The 24,341-nt window shown below is 38.1% G+C and overlaps 1 protein-coding gene across 2 annotated transcripts in view; it reads left to right on the forward strand.

The window, feature by feature from the left end:
- NEK6 (NIMA related kinase 6) overlaps positions 1-24,341 on the forward strand; it is a 127,336-nt gene that overhangs the window by 36,809 nt on the left and 66,186 nt on the right. The window contains exon 2 of one of the 2 annotated variants that reach the window (XM_001371594.4): positions 7,681-7,787. In XM_001371594.4, coding sequence (XP_001371631.1) covers positions 7,695-7,787 — 93 coding nt within the window. In that variant the 5' untranslated portion in view covers positions 7,681-7,694. Of the gene's footprint in view, positions 1-7,663; positions 7,788-24,341 lie in introns of both variants that reach the window. The other variant, XM_007474633.3, reaches the window with a different exon arrangement.

The following is a 24,341-nucleotide window of genomic DNA, read 5'->3' on the forward strand; positions in this document are numbered from 1 at the left end:
AGAGTTTAAGTGATTTACCCAGAGCCATATAGATATAAATAAGTAGTAGAGTAGGATTCAGACTTAGATCCTCTGACTCCAGATTCAGTGTTCTTTCCACTGCACCATGATTCTCTAGTGTATCTAGCATCATAGTAATGAGACCAACTTCCACTTCTGTTGTTCTTGATAGTTTACAAATGTGCTAGTGTTACCACACTATTAAAAAGGAAAGGACTGACATCTTCAGAATAAAGAAGGATAAATATAATTCCAATATTCCATGTTCTTACTTTTTGTATTCTAGGGCCCTCACTTCTCTAGTTCTAACATTGTATTCCAAATTTCCTTCTAATATTAATATTGTATAGTGTGTGTTTGGACTTTCTTTGTTCTAAGGTCCATCCCAACTAGAACATTCTATGACTTTGTCTGTTGAGTGAAACTCCTCTAGCAAAAAAAGCAGTAATCAAAATGTTTGACCAGTTTTAATGAGTTAACTGATCTAACCTATTGTAAATTAGATATCACTATCATATTTCTTTGACAGCTAAGCAAAAGCCTAATAGATAAATTATACTTGACCAAGAGAATTTTTTTTGATGTGTTTCTTCTCCCTTCACACCTCCACTTCATTCCCTATCACCTTCTAAGAAATGTATTTTTTATTTTTGGAGGAAAAGGTGGTGGTGGTGTTGAAGAAGGTGGGGAAAGAGAAGAGTGATTGAAAGGGCTTCTAAGAGTATTTGGAAATGCTTAGAATATCTTATATTTGGATCCTCCTTGAGACTTGAGTATACTTTAAGGAACTAAACACAAAAAAAAAGAGATTCCTTAGCTTGATAGTCAAGACTCTTCACTATCCACAACCTACCTTTCCAGTTTCATCTAAGACTATGCCACTTCACAAACTGTATCCTAGACACACTGGAACATTTTCTATAAGATCTTTTAGAGCTGGAGGGGACCTTAGAAGTTATTCAGCCCCACCCCATAATTTAGAGACTTAGGCTAAAGTCATACAGAAGGCAGAAGATTTGAACACAGGCCTCTAATCTATTGTTTTTCATCTAGCCTTTCTCAGATATTCCTAGAGCAACTGGTTTGGAGTTCTTCTTTGCTTTTGTCACAAAACACCTTGTATCATGTTTACTTGTGCATATGTATCTAATAAGCATGGACTGAATGAAATCATAGGATTTAAAATTTGAATGGACCTTAAATTTAGATCATCTAGTTTAGTGCCCTCATTTTTTTTATTAAATCTTATTTTTTAAAGGCTTAACATAATAAGAGGAGACTTATAGGGGAATTATTTCCTTCTGTTTGCCTTTTTTATAATGCAGTTTTATTGATGCCTTTGTTTTTATATCATAGTTATTTCTCTGGATATACCACTCCATCTCCAACCCCTGCCCAGTGAACCTTCCCTTTGAACAAAGAAAAATTATGCAAAAGTAGCCTGTAAAAACACTGACTGTATCTGATGGTATATTCAGTGTTACTCTACAGGGAAAGTTTCAGTGCCTTCATTTTACAGATATGGAAGGATCTGTAAAAATAAAGTGGACTTAGTCAAGGTCAAAGACTAGTTAGTGACAGAGGGTTTTAGCTAAAATCCTTTGATTCCAAATTCTGTGTTCTTTCTACTACAGGAAACTCTTAACTCTTTCCTTTTCTCCCCTTTTCCCCACATTGTAAGTTCCATAATGGCAGAAACTACATTGTTGTTGTTTTTTCATCTTAGTATTCCCAGACCTGAGCCTAGGATCCTGCTCATAGAATGTGCTTAAGAAATGTTGATTGAATTGAATCGACTTCTTGAGAATTTAGCCTTTGAGATTAGCCATTTGCAAGAAGGCTGTTCAGGCACAGGCTCCCACATTCCTGACATAATTGGCCTGTGACTGTGTTTCTGGCAAGAGCTGTTTTATTGTTAACTGACTTGGCAAAAAACAGTCACACTGAAATCCTAACTTCCAATGCTTTTGCTCAAGGCGCCTTGTAGAACAACTCTTTCAGTTTCCTTTTTTTTTTTAACCAGTTCCACCCAGCACCGGAATCTAGTGGTTTCCCTGACTGTGCACCCCATTGCACCAGCTCTTGAAAAATTAGTGGTGTCAGAGAAGCTAGGCGCTGTGGTAGGGAGCATTGGGAGTGTGGTGTGGTATGGGAGAATGCTGACTGTGGAGTCACAGGGCCCAAATTCAAATCCCACTTCATATGCTTACTACCTGTGTGACCTTGGACAAGTCTCTTGGCCTTCCAGGGCCTCAGTTATAAAATACAGAGGCTGCACTAGATACTTCTGAAGACCCTGCCAATTCTAGGTCTATGATTTTGAGGTCAGGGCTTTGGAGCCCAATACCACAGACCCCAGTTGGTGATTGAGTGAGATGTTTACTTTTACCAACCAGCCTAGGACACATTCAAAACAAAAGATACTTAGGAAAAAAATAGAAAGAAAATATTCTGTCATACCCATGTGTGGGGGATGGGTGGAAGGATGGGGTATATTCTTCCCCAGATTATCTCATGGCCAACAGGGAAAAATATTCATACAAGAACACGTGTGATCCAGAAACTTTCATGGAAAGTATAGGCTTAGAGAGCATACATGGCTCAAGTCATCCATACCAGTGATGCTCCAAGCTCGCAGATATCACCAGGTGAGATAGCTTTAATATTTGTAGCTCTTTCCTGGATATTGAATCTCCATTCTTTCTTTTGTTCCTTGGGCATCTCCACTAGTTTTGTGGTCACCAAGCTGCTCTCTGCTACCATCTGCTGGGCTTCTCTGCTCCGATCTAATGACATAGCTAAAGCAGTCAATAAAAAAGTCTGCAGAACACCCCAGGGTCTAAGGTAAAGGGTATCCAGGCTTTTCACTTTTTGTCTGGTGCTAATTTGAAGTTGTGTCTCAGACAACTTTCTGACTTAGAATAAGGAATTTCCTTATAACAAGGATATATTATATCCTTGATTATGAGCCTGTGTTCCCCAAACCTATTTTGGAAACTGCCCAAGAAAACCCCTTAGAAGCTGTTTGGTTATAGAACTAAAGCCTATCTCACACCCAAATTCACCTTGACTGGCATGAAAGTGAAGTTAGATATAGAGCATCTGGGCTACATTGTCTCCTTTATGATTGTGTGTTTACTAGCAGCAAAAGGTCTGTGTTCTGACTATTGAAAAATGTTTATCTCACTTGCAAACCTTGAAATATTGGAGAAATGATTGTTATTTTTAGCTCTTGGGCAACAATAAAATACTAACTTGCCTTTGCTTCTTGGAATAATGTTTCCAGCTCCTTTTAGCCTTTCCTTGTTGAAAGAGCTTTTCATATCTTTAATTTTCTTTGTTCATCTCTAGACATGCCCTAGTTTCTCATTTCAGTTCACCAATTTGTTAAGTTTCTGCTAAATAAATACAAAACAATGGATATAATAGTGAAAACCAACATGATCACATTAGTATAGATGCTTTCCCCATTGATGTAAATCACTGACTTTTCTAAATCTTAATAGGTGGTCTTTGAATGTGTCTGTGGGCCAAAAATTCAGCACCCTTGCAGACAACTTAGTGAGAAACCTCTTTGCCTTTAGCTAGGCTTGTCCTTGAACAATAATCTGGGTCACTTTGCTCACACTTGTAGACTCTTCATCTTGGCTAGACTTGATAGAGCTTGTACTGAGTTGAAAAACCTAAGGATCACAATAAGGCATTGGAAGGAAACTTTAGTGGAGGAGATCAGGAAGAAAATGATTTAAGTGTGAAGGAGGAGTCAAACAGAGAGAGAGAAGAGTTGTTTTAAAAAAAGGGAGGAATATTTTCCTAGTTGAGGCAATCAGGAAAACTTCAAGGCAGAGAATGCACTTGCAAGCAGGATCATAGAATTTTAAACTGAAAGGGACTTTTTAGGATATTAGTCCATCCTCCTTATTTTACACATGGGGAAACTGGGGTGCAAAGAGAAGAAGTGACCTATCCAAATCACATAGAGAGTAGCCAAAAGATCAGTGATATGAACCCAGTTTTCTAATCCCAGATCTATTTCATTTTCAGCTACATTATGTTGCTTCTTATATCAATATATGGAGATGAGAAGTGTGTTCAAGTCCTGGGTGTAGATCTGTGCTAAATCACAGAGGAAGAAGTGTAAACTGTCTGGAGTGTGGTGTGTTGAAAAAGATGCACTCTAAGATAAGTCTGGAGAAGTAGATTGGAGCTAGTGCTAAAGAAGTGGATTTTATCCTGTAGGTAAAGGTTTTGGAGAAGGGAATACCTGTTTAGATTTGAATATAAAGAAGGTAACTTTGGCAACTTCTGAAGAATAGATTGAAGGGAGATCAAGTAGACATGAGTTGGTTATAATAGTCTAGGTGAGAGCTAATGAGGAGCTTAATTGCAATATACCTATTTTGGAAGAGGTATGTATTAAACAAATTGTATATGTTAATAATTATTGAGGGCAACTACGTGGCATACTTCCAGGCCAGACGAAAGCCATTTCACCCTATTTGCCTCAATTTCCTCATCTGTAAAATGAGCTGCAAAAGGAAATGGCAAACCATTCCAACATGTTTACCAAGAATACCTTAAGTGGGGTCATGAAAAGGCAGCCATGACTAAAAAACAACTGAACAACAAACAATTATTGACTGATGAATAGATATGTTGATTCTCCTGTTGACCAGATGTTTTAAAAGAAATTAATAAGATTCATTGTATTCAGCAGATGACATCTGACTGAATTTAAACTCTTGTAGATTTATGATCTTGACTTTTTCAACTTGTACTTTGTCATACATAGCTTGCATTTCATGGATATTTAATGATATTTTCCTGGCAGTCTCCATGTAGAGAAAGAAAGGCAGAAGGGAAGATAAGTTGGTGTGATGGAAATCAGTGTGGTACAGTGGAAAAACCCTTTTCTCTGAGGCTCTCTCTGAGCCTCAGTTTCTTCTTTTATAATATAAGGAGGTTGGATGCTCTAATTCTGTGATTAAATGATCTTTAAGCTTGGATAAACCCTTCTAGCCTTGATATTTAGGGTTTCAAGATCTCTTAAGCTCTGATGGTGTTTTTTCACTGAGTCAGGCTTATATCTGGGTCACTTGTGGAAAATCAGGGGAAGAGCCAGCTTCCCTTCTGGGTCTTATTCCCAAGAATGAAGGCAATCTCTTTTAAAACACAGGAAACCAGAGATCATAGTATTATAGATTTAGAGTAGGAAAGTATCTTATAAGTCAGTTAGTCTAATCCTTTCATTTTACCTGAGGAAGCCCCAGAGAATGAATAAATAAATGAGTGAGTTAAAAAGAAGCGTTTATTAAGTGTTTACTGTATAACAGGTATAGTAAGTAGTGTATGCATAGAGCTTAAATGATATGCCCAAGGTCATACAAGTAGCAAGTGGCAAAGATAGGATTGGGATTCCACACAAAGTTTTTTGTTCCTCATCTCCCCTGGGTTGGCTTAGCTTTGTGTTTCCCCATTTTTGGAGAGGACTAGAACCATGTTCCATTTTACTTTGGGCCAATTTTATGAGGCCCTGCTTGGGTGATAAGAAAAGCAGTCTTTGTGGTAGTGTTGTCCTCCTGGAGTTTAATGCACAGCTCCTGATGCCCTGACATGCAGAGGAATTCAGTCTTTTCCAAAGAAGCCTTTGTTAGCCTGTGGTTAAACCTTGAATGCTGAGTGGGCTGTGGTGGAGGTGTCCCAACGTCATGATTGCTCTCAATAATGGTGCCAGAGCCTCACACTGGAGCTTCAGTGCCTACCCTCTGTGGCACTCACACTGCCAGTGATTTTCAGATACAGGCAGAATTCCATTCAAGAACTGACTCAGTCTTACTGTCATGAGGGTAAATAGGCAGCAAGTTTGGGGCTGCGTGGGGTAAGGACTGTGCCCTTTCTGAATTCTGCCCCAGGATAAGAATCCCCAGAAGAGGTATAAAGGACGTGAGTAGCAAAGTGATTGCTTTTTTTCCTGGTGATAAATAAATGGAATAAATATAAGTGGCAGTGGGAAGTTATGGGAAAAACCTGAGGTCAGGGGTCAGGAGATCTGAGTTATTCTCAGGACTCTGCCACTGACTTGCTGTGTAACTCTTGGCACACTTTCCATTTTTAGGACTGAGTTTCTCAATCCACAAAATCATAGGGTTAGGTGGAAAGAATATCATATGGTCCTTCCAGCTCTAATCATCTATATTTTGGCATTTAAGATTCAGCCTATCTTTCCAAACCAATTTTACTTTATTTTCTCTCATGTGAGTGATGTGCTGTTCCCCTATAACCCTCCACATTCTTTGTAGAAGACTGACCTCCATGCCTATAAATGTTCTTTAAAAAAAAAAAAACCCATACCTTCCATCTTGGAATCAATGCTGTTTATTGGTTCCAAGGCAGAAGAGTGGTTAAGTGATAAGGCAATGGGGATTAAGTGACTTGCCCAGGGTCACACAGCTGGGAAATGTCTGAGGTCACATTTGAACCCAGGACCTCTAAACCTGGCTCTCAATCCACTGAGCTACCCAGCTGCCCCCTATAAATGTTCTTTCTTATCAGCTCCCTCTTCTCTGATCTTTGGAACTCCCTCGAAGATAAGACTTCCCTTGAAGTCTTATTTCAAGTGCTGCCTGTTACAGGTGGGCCTTTCTGATTTCTCCTAGTTGTTAGTTCTCCTCAACAAACCCCCAAATTACTTGGTATTAATTTTGGGTACTTATTTATGTACATGATGTTTCCTACAAGTAGAATGTAAGCTCCTCAAGTGTGTAGACTACTTTATTCTTGGTTCTGTACTCACAATACTAGCCACAGTGTCTGACACATAGTAAGGGTAGGTCCCTTCCAGCATCAACTTTCTGTGGGCAGTAAGGAACAATTGAAAGTCTTTAAGCAAGGGAGGGGCAGGATTAGACCTGTGCAGGAAATTGCTGCTGTAGCCTGTTCAGGATAGATTAGAGAAGTATAGCTTGGAAGCAGGGAGAAAGTTACAATAGATTGTTTGAAGAAGTAATTATGTAGGGTCTACCCTAAGCTGGTGACTATAGGGAGGAGATAGATATTAATATGTAAAAGATAATATATTACAACTGACTAGACATGGGAGAGAGGGAAGGATCCAATGTTGAACCTATGTAGGTGAATGGTTAGATTTAGCTGTTTCCTGGAGGTTGATCATTGCATTACTCAGAGATTTTAAGTCTTTCCAAGTTGTTTGTTTTTATATTGTTGTTATAAATTGTTCGTGTAGTAATTTCATCTTGTATCAGTTACAGGTCTTCTCAAGTTTCTCTAAATATCTCTCCTTTTATTATTTCCAACAGTATAATAATATTCCATCATAGTCATATCCCATAATTTGTTCAATCATTTCCCAATTAATGGGTTTGATTTTGCCTATTTGTTACAAGTCTTTTTTTAAAGGAATGGGTAAGGGAAGAGGGAAAGAAAATAAGTGGTTCTTTAATGAAAATAATATTAATTTTAAAAAGGAACTTAAGTCTACTGCTAAGCCCCTAGGGCTTTATTTATCTTCTCTCTCTCTTTCTCTCCCTCCCTCCCTCTCTCTCTCTCTCTCTCTCTCTCTCTCTCTCTCTCTCTCTCTCTCTCTCTCTCTCTCTCTCTCTCTCTCTCTCTCTCTCTCTCACTCTCATTCTCTCTCACTCACTAGCCCACCATTTTGTACAGATTGGCATGATACCATGGAAGGACAACACAACCATGCTCATCACCTTGGGGATCAGACCAGCAGCCGATGCCATATGCCAGGAACAGAGTATCAGCCTGATTCCCAAGTAAGTATAATGGCCTTTTCTGGGAGGATCCGTGGAGGAATGGAGACTTCCTTTTTAAGGATATTTTCCCAAACCACATTGTGACCATATTTACACTAAGCCACATTGCCTCTTTTCTTCAGGAACCACTTCCTTTTCAGTGAACAGAAAGCAGTATTTGCTCTCCAGGGCCCTACCCTCTGGATCTATAGTGCTTCATAGACAAGAATTGTGAGTTGAGTGATGATTGCCTTTTAAGAATTTGTTGACAGAATTAGTGATATTTGGCCATTAGAAAACTTAGTAGGTACATGATATCTGCCTTCTAGTATTTGAAGATCTGACATAAGGATGAGGGATTACCCTTTTTCTTTTTCTTGACCTCAGAAAGCAAAACTAGGAGCAATCAGGATATTGTAGAGAAGCAGATTTCAGCACAATATAAGGGAAAACTTACTAACAATTAGTGGAATGGGTTGCTCGGGGAATACTACATTTTTCATTAATAGGTGTCTTCCATCAGAAACTGGTCAGATATATTAGAGTCAAGTTTCTTCATCCAAGAGGGTATATGAGGTGACTTTTAATGTCTCTTCAAAAGGCCTATGTTAACTACTTCATTTCCTGCCCCACATCCCCAAACTGTCACATAGACCACAGGGTAAGATGATCTTTTACAGAGTTTACCATGTTTTCTAATGAAACAGAATTCAATTCAATTCATATCTATCAAGTGCCTATTATGGACATATAAGTGGTAGGCATAAACATAAATCAAAATTATTCATCTACCCCCAAGGAGCTCACTGGAATGATACAATGTATATATAAATAGATATAATACAATATTATTTGAGGAGGGAGAATGTGCTAACATCCAGGAGGGCTTCACTAAAGGAGTGACATTGGAGTCTGAAAGAAACCAAGGATTTTGAGAGGTGGGGGATGAAGGAGGGTATTAGGATACTGTCATTGCAAATGGGTAATGGGGTGAGAGATTGGATGGCAAGTTTGAGTAGTCCAATTTGGCTATAATGTAGGATTTGTGAAATATTATAAAATAAGATTGGAAAAGGCAGGTTGGGGACAGAATTTGGAGACTATAAGTTCCTTTGTATTTTGTCCTAAAGACAATGAGGAGCTATTTTCATGTTTTCATTAGAGAAATGACCCAGTGATAGCCATAGGAAGATTATTTTGACAGCTGTGTAGAAGATAGATTGGAAATTAGAAAGACTGGGAGCTATGAGCTCAAGTAGGTCTGGTGAAAGCAGGTAAGGGTCTGAATGAGGGAGGTGGTGTTATATAGAGAGAGACGGACACAGGTTTAAGAGATTTAATTAAAGCTACACGACTTAGCAACTGATTGGGTATGTGGAATGATAGAGAGGGAAAAGTCAAGGATGACTATAAGTTTATAAACTTGGTTGACTAGGAAGCTGGTGATGAGGCATAGGAAAGTTTGGAGGAAGAGCAGGTATTAGGAAGCAAGGTGGGGAGGATGGTGAAGATAGTTTTGTTTTGGACTTGCTGAAGTTGAGGTCCTGGTGGGCTTATCCAGGAGATGTGCAGAAGGTGATAGAGTCAGTGTGAGATGAGAATTCAGGGGAAAGATTAGGATTGAATTTATGGTTGTGAACCATCTGCTTAGTGATAAATTCAATGAGAGATTATAGAGAGAGGATAAGACTTGTGACTTGGCTACTTACTAGCTAGCTGTTGAACTTGCTGACCCTTATATTCCACTCTTTCTCCCCCAGAGAAGTGGAGACAACATTTGCCCTAGATTTATTACAACACAGGACTTTTGTGTTGATAATAAAATGAATTAATGGAAATTGAAAAGTATTGGGGGGTGGGATGTTGCCATGAAATTTGGAGACACATTTGTGGTTTTTGCCTTTTCATTTCTAACCCAAAATGCTTCCGACTTCTCTTTTCTTCCAATGGAAGTATGTGCTGAGTTGGCAATATTTCTTTAATCTGTATGCTTCATCCTCCAATCCATATATATAAGATTTAGAAAGAGGACAGTCAGGGGCAGCTAAATGGCTCAGTGGATAGAGAACCAGGCCTGGAATCTGGAGGACATACTTTGGCCTCAGACACTTCCTAGCTGTGTAACCCTGGGCAAATCAATTAACCCCAACTGCCTAGCCCTTACCTCTTGTCTGCCTTGGACCTGATACTTTAGTATATATTCTGAGACAGAAAGCAAGGATTAAAAAAAAAAGAAATAGAATGGTCTCTGAGACCATTTAATAATAAGACAACAAAAGCATTTATTAAATGCTTTCTCTGTGCAAAGGGGGTTACAAAGAACAGTAAGATAGTCTCTGCTTCTAAAGAGCTCACACTCTAATGGGAGACAAAATATAAGACAAGATATATTAAGAATAAATTGACTGTAATCTCAGAGAGAAGGCATTGAGATTAAAGAGGACAAGGAAATGCTTCTTGCAAAAGTTTAAGGCTTTAGATAAAACCCAAAGGAATCCAGGAGATGGAGATGAAGAGGGAGAATGTCCCAGGCAGGGGACATGGTGGATGATGGAGGGCTACATACGAAGAACAACAAGGAGGCCAGAGTCACTGGATCACAGCTGATGTGAGACAATGACATGTAAGAAGTCTGGAAAGGTAGGAAAGGGCCATATTAAGAAGGGTTTAAAATGCCAAACACAAGGTTTTTATTTGATCCTAGGGAGCCAACTTGGCAGTTGAGTGGAGGATGGTCTGGGTGGGAGATCCTTGAAGGAGGGAGACCACCTCTGTCATTCATAGAGGAAGAAACTAAAACCTAGAAAATAACACATTTAAGGAAATTCAGCAAGCAGCAAATGCAGGACTTAAACCCAGGTCCTTTGATTCCAAATCTAGATCACTTTTCACTATACCATGATGTCTCCCAACTTTTTGAAAAACCCCTAAAATGTCCTTAAATGATCTGATGCAATTTGCCTTTCTTATAGAATCCCAACTTACAATGTCACCCCTTGTCCATTTCAACATTTATTAACTATTCTGTAGGCATTACAGATACAGAGATAAAACAGAATTGCCCTTGCCTTCAAAGGGCTTCCAGTCTTTGTATATGGTGGTCAAGGGGAACAGCATAACAAATTAACTGGCAGATCATAGTTCTAGTACAAAGTGAGGACCACAATTCTCAAGTGAATGATGGAATGACATATTTCTTATCTCTGTGGAGTTTACAGTCTAGACAGGATATAAGATATGCAAATAATATACTACAAAACAGTACATGAAGTGCAAAAAATCTCATATTTATAAAGCTCATTTTCTCACAAGAATGCTTGGAGATAATGCAAATACTGTTATCTCCATTTTACAAATTTATAAGCTGAGACTTCAAGACTTGTTCACAGTCAGATAACCAATTCTAGTCAATATTCCAAACCATATCAGCCAATTCCCAATCTGGTTTTCTTTCATTATACCATGATGATGCTTCAGTGTCATATAGGGTCTGACCAAGGAAGGTTTATTTCTGACTTAGTGGAAGTGAGGGTGGGTGGGTGGGGGAAAGGGAATGGTAGAGAATGGATCAGAGCATAGAATGGAGGACCTGATCTTATTTGGGAAGATTCAATGTAGGAAAGGATAAATATTTATTGAGCACCTACTGTGGTACTAAGGCATTATTCTCGAGTTCTTTTTCTTTACAGTGAACTACCCGTGGTTCATGTCAAGGTTCACCTTAGGATTGTGTCAAAAGCTTGACCATTTTTCAAAGTCTAGCTCAAGATAGCTAGCTCTTGTAGTGAAACCTATCCTGAGCTAGAAATAGAAGAATTTCCATTATAGAACAGATTTTTATAGGTTCTCCTGTCATGGATATGAATTTCCCTTAATTAGTATTAGTACTTTTTTGAGTTTTTTTGAGGCTTAGTTTTTGTTGGTTTGGTTTCTTCTCCATTCCCTGACCCCTGGACCCCTAACTCTCTCCTCCTAGCTATTAAGTTGAGAGAGCACATCTTAGAATTTAGGTGCATAGAACAGTGTTTATTTCTTCTTGGAGCTAGAACAGTTGTAGGTTTTTTGTAATTCCATGAAGATTCTCACTAGATAGACCTATGGACCCTATAGAAGATGGTAAGTTTTCAAGTAATTCAGAGGTTACTTCCTTTGTGAAACCCTTTCTACATTCTTCCAGTTATAAGTATTTTCCCCTCTTTATGAATACATGTTTATTCTAAGTACATGAAATATTTTACTTATAAGTAAATTAGTAGGGGGCAGCTGGGTAGCTCAGTGGATTGAGAGCCAGGCCTAGAGATGGGAGGTCCTGGGTTCAAATCTGACCTCAGACATTTCCTAGATGTGTGACCCTGGGCAAGTCAATTAATCCCATTGCCTAGCCCTTACCACTCTTCTGCCTTGGAATCAATACACAGTATGTATTTCCACTATGATGGAAGATATAGTTTAAAAAAAGTAAATCAGTATTAAAAACTACTACCTAGAAGAGTAAATGCATATAGGTGCTTAATGATTATTGAATTGAAATATTGATTTGATCAACTAAATGACTGAAAAATAATATAATCATTGACTGTTTTTCCTAGCAGAGACCAGCTTTAAGGTCTTAATAATAAGAAGGTTTCTTAAAGCCATTAGAACATATTTCTTAGGAAATCAAATGTTAGAGCTGGATAGAATCTGAGAGCAGAGACTAGCAGTAGAAAGGATCATGGAATTTTGCTTATAGAATGTTAGAGGTGAAAGTCATCTTCGAATATAGAATGCTAGCCCTAGAAGGAAGTTTACCATACAAAGTATTAGAACACAGAACATAGAATATTAGGGCTACAAGGGACCTTAAAACATGCTGGAGCTTGGAGAAACCAAAGGTATCAAATAATCCATCCATCTCATTTTACAGAGTGAAAAATAGATCCAGAGACAGGCCACTTATTTGGTTAGTGGCAGATATGAAATGGTTACCTTAGTCTCCTGATTTCTAATTCAAGGTCCTTTCCATCATCCCTTTATTTTTTCCATTCTCAGCCTTCCCACTTCTTGCTGATGGAAGGTGGGAAAGGAGGCTTATTTTCAAAGAGTAAGCTAGGTAACTGGAACTCAAGAAAGGTGTAACTCTCTTGGACACCTCTTGGGCAATCTCCTGTTCACTGACTACTCTGGTGATTTTCCTGCATTCTCTGCAAATGGTGCCTCCTCCGGTAATGTACCAATTTGTCATATTAAGTCATTCAATAATAATTGAATCCCCTTGATTAATCTCCTAGAATTAGCCAGTTGCATTTTGAGCAATTAGGGTTAATTACTGCCTCATTTGGCAGGAGAGAGCCCCTGTAATTATTTCATGAACAAGATGAGGAAGTGTTCTGCTGCCACAGATACATTTGTGGCATCTTGTAGCACATGTTAAAATCGGTAATGCCATAGTTAAGTGTAATTAGTAACTATTACTCTGTGTTCGCCTGTTACCCAGATTCTGAGCTGCTGTGCTTCTCCATGTGGCTATTATTGGGTGAAAATTTCTCCAGGCCTGCCAGCATCTGTCCAGAGTTTAGTAATGAGTTCTGAGAGCAGGGCATTTTTTTTCCTGGGGGCAATGTAGGGTAGGAATGGGAGAGGAAGATCATCAAATGTTTGTTTTCTGATTTATGTAAAGCCTCACTGTTTAAAAAACAAAGCAAAAAATGAGGCATCTTGAAGTCATAGAATGTTAGAACTAGAAGGGATCATAGAACATAACTTGTTAGAACCAGGAGGTATCTTAGAACAAATAACATTAGAAGTCAACTAGTTTAGCTACCTCATTTTGCAGATGAGGAAACTGAGTCCCTTCACATTAACATGCTTGAGGTCAATCAACTAGTAATGGGTAGTGCCAGACTTAGAACATTACATAGAGTATTGATGAATTAGGGAAGATGACACCCATATTGATGCTGTGGGTAAGTAGTTTGTCATTTGAATTTGGGAGTATTCTTTTCACTACAACATGCTCCTTCATGAGATACTCAGGGAAATTAGTTGGTCAGAATTGAATTTTATTTTTGACAAATCAAGAGGCAGCTTCATATAGTGCAAAAAGCATGGATGTTGGATTGAACCAGAAGAAATTGTTCCAAGTCCCTACTATGACATTTACTAGTCATATGACCATGGGGGAATTCCTTTAGCTTTCTGAGCCTCAGTTTCTACATCTGTAAAATGAGGATGTTAATTCCTGGAGGAGGTACCCTATTATGCTGTTAAAAGGAAAGTGCTTTGCAAACCACAAAGCCCAAAGATGTGGCAACTGATGTTTGTACAGTTGATTTGAGAAGAAAATAGTGGGAGTTTTTTTGTCCACACAAACCCATTTACAAAGATAAGACTTTGTAATCTGTTAAGGATTTCCCCCTCTATAAAATGTCATATGTCTTTGAAGGTGAAATTAGTTTACAGTAAATGTCATTCTGATGAAATATGCATTTTAAAATCAGAGAAACAGTTGCCTTAAGATTAATGATGCATTGCAAATATCAAGGAAAAAAAGATCTCCAGCCAGCGTAAAGATAATTAAAATTCAGGTCAGAAGTCCGACTTAGTCAGGCTAAATTTTTTAATGAGATTTCAGAAAACTAATTGGGCGAGTATATTATTTTCTTTTAAAATTTAATGTTATGCTCCTTCAAAACCTAAAAAAGGTATTTAATCATAACTACAGATTATCATGAGTCAAAATTTTTTTACTCTGATGAATCCACTCTAGCACCAGGTGCTTGTGTCTTTAGTCCAAGCCCAAGAATAGGATTTTTAGCAGTGCAAGATGATGGGAAATCCTTGTGTCCTTTTCTCACCCCATGGCCAAAGAAGAGGATCCCCAGAGTCTGGTCTTAATCTGCCCAGAGGAGTCATAGAATGCTAATGCTAGAGTAGATCTTAGAACAAATAAAGCTATAGCTGAAAGGGACTTTAGAACCCAGACTGTTAGAAAATTGCACATAGAATATTACAGTTGGAAGGAATCCTTAGATTGTAGACAATTAGAGCATAAAACATAGAATGGCAGAGCTGAAAGGATTGTCAGAAGTCATCTAATACAATTTCATCCCAGTGTCAGAACTCTTTCTGTAGCATCATTCTAGGATGTAGCCTCTGTGTTCACCATACTGGTCTTCTGGTCAGAAGCCTGAGGGAAGAAAGAGTGACTCATACCCCCCTCTCCTCCACTGGAACATATCCATTGAGTCAAGCCTATTTCATTGTGACAGAGCTATAAATGTTAAAAAGTTCTTCCTTCTCCTCAACTCAAATGTAAAGGTTGCTTTTCCTGTGCTTTGTTTGAAGTTTGAGTATAGAATTGATAATTCAGACTTGGGTCCTATAACTCCATGTTCAATGTCTAGCAAATGTCTTGAAACAAACACTTCCCAATATGTTCTGGGAAAAGGGTACTCCAGGCTTCCAAATTCTCTGCTCTTATTCTCCATTAGATATTTAAAGGGCACTTGTCAGAGTTGGGTATTAGGGGGCACAGTGGTCCCCTATTTAGTAACTTGAGATCTCTAAGGAAAGATGTTTGGTTGGCTGAATACCATTAATTTTGTGAGGGGAAGAGAGGTCCATAATTTGGATTTGCAAGTCCAAAATATGGACTTTCAGAGAAATTTCTAGCTTTGTGTAAAAATGTAAATCCATCATTATGATTTCTCTAAATTCTGAATATAATTCTTAACAGTAATAAACAGAGACTCACAAGCACTCCTGAAAATGTGATGGAATTTCATTACAAATTGATATCTGTCTTGGGCCCAGTTGGGTCCAGCTGTGGCTACTGGAGAAGAACTGAAAGGAGCATGTTGCCTCCAGCTGTTGCTTCTTGGCTTACCAAGAAGAGAAAGCATTCAAAGGAGAAATTGAGCATGAGATCTGTGCATCCTTAAATTTTTCCAACTATTCCAGTCTAGTCAGATCTTGTACCTTCCTCGCTCACGAATTTCTTTACTCCACTCCTCAGCACTCTCTCTGGTAGTCAGGTCAGGAAGGTCCAGGTTTGAACCTGAAACAAAATGAGACCTTCATAGACCATTTGGCAGTTAATAATACATATTTGGCATATGTAAATATGCATCTTTTATTAACTGTGGTAACCATGTTGGTCCTTCAGAAGCCTGAGGGAGAAACTAGTAGTGACTTCTTATTTACTAGCTTTTTGTACTAAGGTCACCAGGAAGCTGTGTCAAGGGCCTGAAGGTACCTCGAGTTAATTAAGTCCTTTAAGAAAGAAAAAAAATTGCCTAACCTAAATGATAGGTATTGATCTTATTGCACCTCCTAAGGTAATGTCATACCTTCTGTATTAGAAACTTTGTGATAGACCTGAGCACCATTGGAGGATGCTCTTCCTTTTAAGGACGATAAATCAGTTTTGCATGAAAAATGTTAACTGCAGAAAACTACTGCTTTCTTCAATGCAGTTACATGATTTTACTGCCTTCTTTCTTCCTAAATGCTCTAGTCAGAACTGAATAGAGGAGAGATGAGTTTCCCCCACCCCACCCCCTACTCTTACCACTTTTTATGTATTCCAGGATCCTTTCCTGGATCATATTTCTGTATTTTAACATTCTGAGTTGTGAGCACCCTTAAAATCTTTGCATTCTCTCTTTTTAGGGTGATTTTCAACTTTAAAGCCTTTTCTATTGTTCATGCAGGTTTATTGGTTTTAAAATCTATGGTTAATTTGAAAATTGGCGCATTCTATTCTAATGGATTATGGAAAGTTCATAAGAGTTGATGCTTGACAGGGGTTCCTGTTTTCTGTATCTTGTTATGAATATTACATATGGACCATTGCATATGTAAATGTGCATCTGTAGTCTTGGAGGGTTCCAGAATGTGTCAGCCACTGAAGTGTCTAGAAACCTCCTGAGGTTAACTCCAGAAAGGCTTTGGGGGTTGTAAGGATGATATTAGAAAATAAGTATTGTTTTACTAGTTTAGGGATAAAAAGTAGAGTGCTGGCTTGAGAAAGAAGTGGAGTTTGAAGCAGAGCTGGGAGAGAATGTTAATTTCAGATGTTGACAGTTATAACCATTTTTCTGTGTCAATTACTCTATCTGGCAGTTGGCAGACACACACACACACACACACACAGACTCTCTCAGGGCTAGAGGAGGTAACATCTTTGCCTCTCTCTCTCTTTGTCTGAGGGGAAAGACCTGAAGGAGCTCAGTGTTTTCCTTTTCCAGCTTGGGAAAACACTATTGACTATTACAGTTTTTATAGATTGATTTAACTCTGAGAAGACCAAACAAAAACCTGGTCTTTGGTTTGGACTCTACAGACTCAGAGTCCTAACTTGATTCTTGTTGAGATTCAACCAGCTAGCCTTTGCTATTTTATAATTTGAAGGTGAAGTTAAGAATTTTAAAGATAATAGTGGTAGTTTTTATTTAGATAGCATAAATTTGGGTTAGTCAGATCAGGGAGGAGTAGTGTAGCTTGTGAAACACAGGAGAAGTGGTTCCTTGCAGAACCAGGGAGTTTATTTGGGTGGATTTAGAATCCCTTAGAATTAGAAATCCTTTTTTATCCTTATATATTTCAATAAATAATTTATTTTTATAATAAGAGTCTCTTTAGCAACCTTGCGCCTGGCCCTAAGGGAAGTTCATAATTGAGCTTCATTTCATCACTGAAGATACTTTTTTTTTTTAAACCCTTACCTTCCATCTTGGAATCAATACTGTGTATTGCTTCCAAGGCAGAAGAGTGGTAAGGGCTAGGCAATGGGGGTTAAGTGACTTGCCAAGGGTCACACAGCTGGGAAGTGTCTGGGGCCAGATTTGAACCAAGGACCTCCTGTCTCTAGGCCTGACTCTCAATTCACTGAGCTACCCAGCTGTCCCCTGAAGATACTTTTGATTACATCTATCAAAAGTATCTGAACAGTTTTGAACCTATATTGAACAGTTTTTCCATCTAAATATTTTATTTTTATAACTTGTCATTTATTTTTATAGGGTAGAGTTGGCTGCTTGCTGATAATGGGAATCATTAAGTCTTAAACCCTATACCAGGTAGCTCTATATAATTCCTTAAGTTTATGGGCAATGTAGGATAGTCAAAAATAGACAGAGTCAGAGGACTTGGATTTGGGTCCTGGGACTGCTTTGGACAGGCTGTCATGTCTCTGGAACTTTTGCTCCTTCTATAATAAGAGGCTCTCTGATGTCCCTTGGAGTTCTAACTCTAATGATGCTAGAACATCTGGAAACATGAATCCACTGATGGACTGACAGTGTTACTCAGTTGTGTGGGTTGTGGATCATCTTAGATCAGAGGACCATAGCACAGATTAAGAGCTATAAAGGGACCTTTAGAAGTCATTAAGTCCAACTCTTTCATTTTACAGATGAGGAAATAGAGGTCCAGAGAAGGTAACTTGTCCAAGGTCACCCAGACAGCAAGTGGTAGAGCCAGAATTTAGACACATATTCTATTGTGAACTCTTCAGCACATACAGTGGATACTAAGCTGGGATCTTGGGGTGGATGAACCTTGTCTTTAGAATGGGACAACAGGAGGTAGCTAAGTGGCTCAGTAGATTGAGAGATGGAAAATGTCCTGGGTTCAAATTTGGCCTCAGATACTACCTGTGTGACCCTGGGCAAGTCACAACTATAATTGCCTACCCCATGCCACTCTTCTGCCCTGGAATCAAGGCTCAATATTGATTCTAAGATGGAAGGTAAGAGTTAAAAAAAATAGGATAACATTATGAAAGTAATGCAGAATAGCACCTATAGGATTATATGAGATTTGGAGGTGTCAAAGCAAGAACATGGGGCCCAATAAAGTGATTTGCCTTTAGACCACAAGCTAATAACTTTAAATTCACACCATATCTGTTTTCTCCTGGAGTGTATGAATACATTCTGTAATAAGAAGCTATTGGGTATTAATTACTGAGTAGATTTGAATTCTGGTTTTGCCCTTGCTTTATAACTGAATAAGTCAGAAGTCTTGGAACAGGAAACCTTAAAGGGCATCTAGTCCAACCCTTAGTTGAACAAGAATTCTTCCACTAACAGCCTTTGACAGGTGGTTAACCAGGCTGTGTTTTAAGAACTCTGACAAGTACAATGACCAATGGTGTTTCCACAGGATGATGATAATCTGTGCTGCTACCTTCCCAATAGACAGCACAAATTAAGGATACAGAGCAAGACACATTTTTTGGACATGGACAACATGGGAATTTGTTTTGTTTAATTACATATATTTGTTGCAAGGTTTTTAATTTTAATTGGGAGTGGAGAGAAAATAAATACTTGTTAATTGAAAAAATATAAAGGAGTAAAAAAGTTGAAGGCTTGGCAGGAGAGCCTGGGGAGAGATCCTCTAGTGATGGGCAAATTATTCTAAGATATAATGTTCTCTAGTGGAAAGATAGGCAGCCTGGTGGAGCCATGGATTGAGTGTGGGGCCTGGTGTCTGGAAGACTTATTATCCTGAGTTCAAATCCAGCTGGAGACACTAGCTTTGTGACCCTGAGACAAGTCGTTTAACCCTGTTTGCCTCAGTTTTTCATCTGTAAAATGAACAGGCAAAGGAAATGGCAAACCCCACCAGTATTTTTTTTCAGGAAAACCTCAAATGGGGTCACAGAGAGTTGGATATGACTGAATGACAAGTGGAAAGATCGCTGCCCTGGATTTCAGAAGACCTGGTTTCAAATCCAAGCTTTGACATTCATTGCTATGTGATCTTGGCAATAATCAAACTCGAAGAAACATGAAACATTTTAAATCTAGTACACTTTTAAAGTCACAAAACCCCCAATTTGAAAAAGAATTTCAAATGTTATCTAGTCCAACACATCAACTGAACTATAAGGGCAGTATAGTAATAAATGCCATGATGACAACTAGCATTTATATGGTGCTTTAAGGTTGGTAAAGCACTTTGCATGTATTATTGTTATTATTATCATTATTTTTAAACCCTTACCTTTTGTCTTAGAATCCATACTAGTATTGGCTCCAAATCAGATGAGTGGTAAGTGCTAGGCAGTGGGGGTTATGTGACTTACTGAGGGTCACATAGCTAAGACTTTACATGTATTATTTCATTTGAGGCTGAGAATTCACACAGATAGTAAATGTTTGAATCTGAATTTGAACTCAGGTCTTTGTCATTCCAAAGCAGACATCTAGCTGCCATAAGTGGCTGTAAATTTCCATTCCTGTCTTTGTTCAGGTAGATGTTTGCCTATTCACTTACTGTTTTTAAGCACTTCCTATTGTAAGAGAGCACCGTTTAATGGAAAGAATATTTGATTTGGAGGTCAGAGGACCTGGGCTCACATCTTGGCTCTGTGTGGCTTTGGATTAAACATTGTAACTCCTTAGACTTCAATTTCTCCACCAATAAAATCTCCATCAACAAAATAAAATAAAATCAGAAGGTTAGATAAGATTATCTGTAAGGGCTACTGTAAATCATTTGCTAGGTATGTATTAGAGAAGATAGAGAATTTAATTAAAACATAGTCCTCAACTTTAAAGGATATAAGGGTATATGTCCCCCAAATCTTCTATAATATCCTTGCAGAAATTATAAGGTGATTTGTAAACCTTAAATCACCATGTGAAAATATGGATAGTTATAATGCAGAATTAAGCTTAATTAGTATGTAAGAGAAGTACAAAAGGGTATTCTAAGTCAGAGAAAGGAAAGAAATAACTGACTTTTATGTCTATTATTAATGCTGTTAAGATGGAGCCTCACGACAGCTGCATGAGATAAGTACTAGAAGCATTATTATCTGAATGATTAAATGAATTGCCCAGGGCCACACAACTAGTATCTGGAAGTAGAACTTGAATCTGGCTCTTGCTAATTCCAAATTTAGCAGTTTATCCACTATGACATTCTGCCTTTGAGGAAGTCAACAAAACAGTCTGTACCATTAAGCTTGAAAGAGAAATTCGAGACCTAAGTAATTTCCTAATTTCCCTGCACTAACCTTTCCATATAAATGCCAATTTTAAGTTAACCCGCTTCTATAAAGCTCTGTGTCAGTTAAAATTCTAATCTTGGGCCTCCTGCCATGAATTATAAAAATCAATTTTGTGGAGCTGTGTAATCAGTGACGTTTAGGAAGATGGTTCTTTCTCTCTCTCCCTGAAAGATAAAAGTTGAGCTAACCTTGACTTTGAAGTCTTGAAAATAATTACCGGGAGTGTCACTTTATTTGAAGATGCTCTTCGTGGGCACTTCAGCTGAGAGAGCTTATGAAGAAAACGATGGCCTGAAGTTAAATTCACAACTCCATGCCTCCCTTCATTACAACATTCTGACAGAATTCTCTGACACAGTGACATTTTTGCCTTGGCTGGAATTGATAATTATCTGTATGCAGATCCCATCAGGGTGCATTCTTTTCTGGTTGTATTTGGACTTTTGAACATCCACTTAGAGAATCACACAAAGAGCTAATATGTGGACATATCTTGGAAGTGGGTCCACAGAAACCTTTTTATAGAAAGGACTAGGGGCAAGGAATTCTGGGGGAAATGGTAATGGTGAGCATTTCTGTCTACTATAATGATAATTTTCCTGTATCCTAGAACTCTAGAATTTGGAATGATAGTTTTGTCTTCCTTTGCAGGACTGCCAATTAGAATTTTTTGAGAATAATAGAATCATAGAATGTAGAAGCACAAAATGTTTTTTTAAAAGATAGAGGAAGCAGTGAGAGAAAATTGCTTTTCTAAGCTTGATTCTCATCTGTAAAGAAGCACTGGTTGCTTAAGTAGAAATTATGGGAACCTTGAGGGAAGTGACCATTACATTGTGAAATTAGTGTCAGAGGAGAAGAAAGCTAAATGTAATCTGAACTGTATCCTCTATTTTGAAAGAGCAGATTTCTAAAGGTTCAGAGAAAGAAAGGTATGTTCTCATGGACTAAAATTCTCTAAGAAGACAGTACAAAAAGATGAGAAAACTTGAGAATGAAATTTTGAAGATACAAAGGAGAAATAATTCTGATAAAAAGGGGCGGGAGGATTCTTAAAGAGACCAGTGCAGCTAGTTGTACGAGGAATTTATTGACCAGCTTAGATTTTAAAAAGATGTGTCTAAAACATAGAAACAAGGAAAGACAACAAAGGACAAATTCAAAAGCATGTAATGACCTTATAATAACAGTGTTAGGAATGCTGAAACTCAGGGTGAACTAAGGCTAGAAAGAAAAACCAACTACAAAAAAAGGGTTTTGAGGTTTTAAAAAAATATATTTGAACAAAAGAGAGAGGATAAGGTTGTTGCTCAGGGTAGATTTAACAGTGATAATTAATGACTGGAGAGAAGGCAGTTTTTTAGCTCTTCAGGGTTTTTTGCTTATTTTCTTTTCCAAGAAGACTGATCTTTGTACAAAACAAAATTAATTATTTGAAGTCCAAGAGAAATAGAGATACCAAGAGAGCTGGATGAGAACAAGTTATCAGGCTCAGGTGAGTAACATCCCAGCTTACTGAAAGAACTGGCTGCTGTAATTACATGACCACTATCACTGAATGATGGAAAATGAAAGAGGTGAAACATCACCAGAAAAGGGGAAATACCACCTCAATTTTGAAAAAAAGAGAAGAGAGTATAATTTTAAAACTATGTACTAGTGAGCTTAACTTTGATTCTTGGCAAAATACTAGACTAGATTATCAAATGGATAGTTAATGAGCATATAGAAAAGGAAGTTGCACTAACAAAAAGCCAGCGTGGTTTCAAGATAGGTCATATAAGAATAACATCATTTCCTTTTATGGGGCAAGAATGACTAGACTGATAGGGTCAGTAGCATGCAAGTTCCTCAAGGCTAGGAACATTATCCATTTTGTCTTTGTATCCCTAGTGCTTTGTACATTATAATTTTTTGTTGAACAAATATTTGTTGAATTATATTGAATTTAGACTCTTGGACATGTTTGCCTAAACTTTAATAAACTATTTGATAAAGTCCCTTGTGCTCCTCTTGTGGTCAAGATATGGAAATGTAAGCCAGAAGATAGTTTACTGAAGAACCTGCTGAATTGGCTGAATGGCTAGAGTGGTTATTAATTGTTCATTGTCAAATGGAAGGAGTTCTCTTGTCCAGTATCTCAGGAATCCGTGCTTGTCCTTTTGCTGTTTAGCATTTTGATTAGCAACTTGGATAAAGGACTAGATGGCATGTGTATCAGATTTCTAGGTGACATTGAGCTGGAAGTGATGAGCAACAAAGAGAAGACAAGAATCAGAAGCCAAAAAGATCTCAACAGGCTAAAATGTTGTGCTGAATCGAATAAGAAATTTAATACAGATCAATGTTAATTCTTACATTGAGGTTCAGAAAATCAGCTCTTGATAAGCATAAAGTTAGGCTGCAGTTTGCCTGGAAAAAAGTCTGGCAATTTTTAGTGTCTCATGAATTCAGTATGAGTCAGCATTGTGATATGGCAGCCAACAAAGGAACTTGACCTTGGGATGCATTGATAGGTGTAGTGACTTGTTTTGGCTGCCCTAGTCAGATCACTACATTTTATAAAGTTCTCTGATAATAAATTGAGTAGTCCAGAATTGTAAAGGGTTTCAAAACAGGGAGCAGTGGATGGAGAATTGGACCTTGGTTCAGATGTGACCTTGGTTGCTTAACTAGCTATAGCTATGTGATCCTGGACAAGTCATCTAACTTCTATCTGCTTTGGTTTCCTCACCTGCAAAATGGGGATTTAATTATAGTATCTGCCTTCCAGGGTTGTGGTGAGGATAAAATTAGTTAATATTTGCAAAACCATTGTGCAAACCTTAAAATGCTATATAAATGCAAGCAATTTATATTGTTGTGCATACCTGTGTGGATAAAGAACTTTCTCTAAATCTTGAAATGTGCTTACTTAGATAGTAGTGAGTTCTCCATTATTACAAATATTCACAGGTTCTGGAGGTGTTTGGCCTAGAAAAAAAAAAACATTTGGAGAGGGAGGAATAAATATTGTTTTCAAGTTTTTGAAGAGCTGTCCTTTGGAAGATATTAAATTTCTATTTGGCTCCCAAGTATAGCTTTAGGAGCACTGGGTGGGAGTTGAGGCAAATTTAGTTCTGAGATGAGAAAAAATTTCCTAAACATTATAACTAGCCATATGTGAACTGGATTACTTTGGAAACTAGTTATTACTCCTTCTTTGGAAGTCTTCCAGCAAAGGCTGGATGCCCTGTCACTGGATATGTTGTGAAGGGATTCTTTTTCAGGTGTGGATTTGACTAGATAGCCACTGAGGTTGCTTTTCCTGCTCTAAACCCCTTTGATTCCATGAACCAGGGAACAGTGTTGCAGCTAGTAGAGACCTTGGAACACAGAATAGTGTTCCAGTGCATAGAACAGTGGAATATTTGAGCCAGACAAGAACATAGGAACAGTGCATAGAACAGGGAATATTTGAACCAGACAAGAGCCACGCTACCTACATCATACAGCTGTTGTGATATAAAGGATAATTTTAGCATTGTGACCTAAACTATATTAATTATTTGGTTGCCATGGATATTCCA

This window comes from Monodelphis domestica, chromosome 1, assembly GCF_027887165.1.
Source record: "Monodelphis domestica isolate mMonDom1 chromosome 1, mMonDom1.pri, whole genome shotgun sequence".
In the NCBI taxonomy this organism is placed as follows: Eukaryota; Metazoa; Chordata; class Mammalia; order Didelphimorphia; family Didelphidae; genus Monodelphis; species Monodelphis domestica.